This window comes from Bidens hawaiensis, unplaced genomic scaffold, assembly GCF_021521415.1.
Source record: "Bidens hawaiensis isolate Kalapana, Puna unplaced genomic scaffold, B.hawaiensis_p1.1 tig00039160_1, whole genome shotgun sequence".
Taxonomy (NCBI): Eukaryota; Viridiplantae; Streptophyta; class Magnoliopsida; order Asterales; family Asteraceae; genus Bidens; species Bidens hawaiensis.
In genome coordinates, this window is record NW_027496895.1 from 21,311 (window position 1) to 25,123 (window position 3,813).

The 3,813-nt window shown below is 41.4% G+C and overlaps 1 protein-coding gene across 1 annotated transcript; it reads left to right on the top strand.

Moving 5' to 3' along the window:
• The first annotated feature begins 2,065 nt into the window (after positions 1–2,065).
• On the top strand, positions 2,066–2,584 carry LOC143591046 (uncharacterized). Its single transcript, XM_077071364.1, has one exon. The coding sequence runs from the start codon at positions 2,066–2,068 to the stop codon at positions 2,582–2,584; it is 519 nt and encodes a 172-aa protein (XP_076927479.1).
• The last annotated feature ends 1,229 nt before the right edge of the window (positions 2,585–3,813 follow it).

The following is a 3,813-nucleotide window of genomic DNA, read 5'->3' on the forward strand; positions in this document are numbered from 1 at the left end:
GAACAATTGTTAAGTGTGGGGTTTATTCAGCCAAATTACAGTCCATTCTCGAGCTCCGTCCTCTTAGTTAAAAAGGACAAATCTTGGAGAATGTGTGTCGATTACTGTGCTTTAAACAAGATTACAGTGCCAGACAAGTGCCCCATTCCTAATATTGAGGAACTTCTTGATGAATTGAACGGCGCAACAATATTCTCTAAGCTTGATTTACGTTCGAGGTATTATCAAATTCGGGTCAATGTTCAAGACATAGCAAAGACGGCCTTTAGAACTCATTCGAGGCATTACGAATTCAAGGTTATGCCTTTCGGCCTAACCAACGCCCCTTCCGCATTCCAGGCTGTCATGAACGGCCTTTTTCGGCCTTATTTACGTCGATTTATTCTGATTTCTTTGATGATATATTGATCTACAGTCCTACGATGGACCAACATGTTTTGCACCTCGAGCAAGCACTGGAGTTACTCCAGCATCACCAGTTTTTTGCCAAATTGACTAAGTGCTGTTTTGGTCAAAATCAGGTTTTGTTTTTGGGGCATGTTATCTCTTCAAAGGGGGTCCACGTTGACCAAGAAAAGATTGTAGCAGTTGAATCGTGGCCGATCCCAAATAACGTGAAAGAATTTCGAGGATTTTTGGGTCTCACGGGGTATTACCGTAGGTTTGTTTGCCACTAAGGTCTAGTTGCTAGACCCTTCACAGCTCTAACAAAAAAAAGGGTTTGTGTGGTCGAACGATGCCTTAAGTGCCTTCAACAGGTTAAAGCAAACCCTTTTATCAGCATCGGTTCTCAAATTACCATATTTCTCACAACCCTTTACGGTGGAGTGTGATGCCTCATCGGATGGCGTCGGTGCTATTCTTACTCAGGATGACCATCCAGTCGCCTATTTTAGCAAGGGATTCTCACCGTCCAATCGGTTAAAATCAGCATACGATCGGGAATTACTTGCTCTGGTCTTGGCTGTCCAAAAATGGAGCCATTACCCGCTGGGTCGTCATTTTTTCATCCGAACAGACCACTACACGCTTAAGTTTCTTTTGGAACAAAGGATTACAACCACCGAGCAGCAGCATCTTCTGTTAAAACTGATGCCTTATGACTTTTCTATCATTCATCGAGCTAGGAAAGAGAATCGTGGTGCTGATGCATTATCTCGACATCCTCATTCTCACGAATTTTTAACCTTCGTGGTCCCATTTTGCCCAGATTTGACAGCTATACATGGTGGGTTAAAGGTTGATCCTTACACCAGTGACATCCTGCAACACTTGGCTGCTGATCCGTCTTCATGTCCCGGGTTTTCGTTGGTGGGACAAACTTTACTATACAAGGGTAGAATAGTTATTGCAGCTATTTCTACCCTCAGAGACTCTATTCTCTATGAAGCTCATGCCACCCCGATTGGTGGTCATGGGGGGTTTTTGAAGACACTAAAACGTGTTGCCACTCAATTCTTTTACCCACACTTAAAACAAGAAGTTCGAACTTATGTTCAACAGTGTTTGATTTGCCAAAAGAACAAGTATGAGACCTTCTCCCCAGCCGGTTTACTTCAGCCGCTGCCGATTCCGCGTCAAATTTGGGAAGACCTATCATTGGATTTCATTGTGAGGTTACTGAAGTCCAACCGTTTTGTTACTATCCTGGTGGTTGTTGATTGACTCAGCAAATATGCTCACTTTTTGCCTCTTGGTCGCCCATTTACAGCTAAAGGAGTGGCGCCTGTTTTTTGCAAAGAAATCGTGAGGTTACATGGGATTCCTCATTCCATTGTATCAGACCGAGATGCTATCTTCCTTAGCAATTTCTGGCAGGAGGTGTTCCGTTTGAGTCGGACCAAATTATGCATGAACACTAGTTATCACCCCCAAATTGAATGTCAAACGGAAGTGCTCAACCGATGTTTGGAGGCATATCTTCGTTGTTTTGCTCTAGAACAGCCTGCTAAATGGAGTTTTTTTTATCTTGGGCCGAGTATTCCTACAACACTGGCTACCACACGGCCACAGGTACGACATCATTTTCGGTTGTTTATGGTCGTGAACCCCCCACGCTCCTTCCATGTGTAGCCGGCGAGACTATGAATGCCGAGTTGGAACACCAATTGATGGATCAGGACAATTGCTGACAGTCTTGCGCAACAACCTTAAGAAAGCCCAGGATCGTATGAAGAACCAAGCAAACACTAAACGGAGGGAACTCTCGTTTCAGGTTGGTGATCAGGTCTTTCTCAAAATCCAGCCGTACAGACAGAAAAGTTTGGCTAAACGTCAATGCGAAAAACTTTCTCCTAGATTCTTTGGACCTTATCTCGTTAAATGGGTTATCGGCCCAGCTGCTTATGAGCTTGAGTTACCTCCTGATGAGCGCATCCACCCAGTTTTCCACGTATCCATGCTTAAACCAGCTAGAGGCCAACTCACATCAGCCTCGCTGCCTCCCTTGCCAATCACTAACGACTGGGAAATGGATCTACAACCCAACTCAGTGGTCGCTCATCGCTGGGTACAGGAAGCCGGTGAGCCGGTTTTGGAATTACTGATTTCTTGGTGCAATAGACCCGTAGAGGAAACAACTTAGGAGAATTACGACCTGTTGGCAGCTCAATTTCCCTCCTTTTGTCTTGAGGACAAGGCGTTTTACCGGGCCGGAAGTAATGATACAATCCCACTTAAAGTTTATTCCAGAAAGAAGAAACGGGTTGACCCAACTGCATATTTGGAGTAGCTCCAGTGGATATTCGGACACATCTGGGACCCATTCAAACCTAGCTGGAATGATTTAAATTACAGAGGGGATTTTCAGCAAGTTAGGGAATGATTTAAATTGGAGAAAGCAGTTTCAACAATTTAGGATATGATTTAAATGGGTTGGAGCTGTCTCAGCAATTTAAGGAGTAATTTCAGGATTCCCAGCACTACAAATAAGCTGTCCTTGTTCTTTGTTTTCATTCATTCAAAAAATAATATCATTGTTTGTTTTCCTTGGAGACCTTGGCCATCTCGAATTCGGGCTGTTTGTAATCGTTTCTTTTAGAAATCAAAACCTTTGATTTTCAGTTCTTATTATATTTACTTGGTGCTTTTGTATTTAGGCTTTTTTTCCCCTTCCTATTTTGCTTTTGTGTTATGGTTTATATGTATGCAATGAGTTTCGGTGTCTGTATTTCTAATTTCAAGTTTTCATACTTGTACATGGTAATGTGTGTTAGTGTGCAAATTATATGAAAGAAAATATGTTACTTTAGAGGCTTGGTTTAAATGTTTATAATATTTGTTATGGTTTCGGTGTCAGTATGTTTATACTGGTTCATGCTAATGTGTGTTAGTGTGCAAATTATATTAAAGAAAGTATGTTTTGTGGTTTTCATGGTTTCTATTTGTTGTATACCTCAGTTAGTGGTTTAGTTCTTAATGGTGTTTTACTGTTTCATAGACTGGATGATATAGGTTGGTTTACGTATTTGATTTTGTTTGTTATTTTGTGCAGCATCTGAGATTAGCAGGTTAACGTTCTTTGCTCCCCGCTATTGAAGGTATGGTTTTAAGATTTATCCACTACGGATGCCTATATCTGGTTCTTCATCTGTTCATTTGATTTTGTGTACTATTAATGGTGTAGCATACATTAGATGTGGGATGTTTATATGCGAAATAAAGTTGTTAGGGCTGGGTAAAAAACAACAGTTGGTTCAAAAATTTATGATGTGTGCGCACAGTAGCTACTAACAGGTCAATTGAAGATTGTGAATCATGTTTATGTTTCTATGTTTTTTAAATACCAAACTAGCTTATCACTTTTATGATACA

Bases quoted from the DNA above. Each gene is read 5' to 3' on its own strand.
- LOC143591046 (XM_077071364.1), top strand. From the start codon at position 2,066: ATGTGTAGCCGGCGAGACTATGAATGCCGAGTTGGAACACCAATTGAT.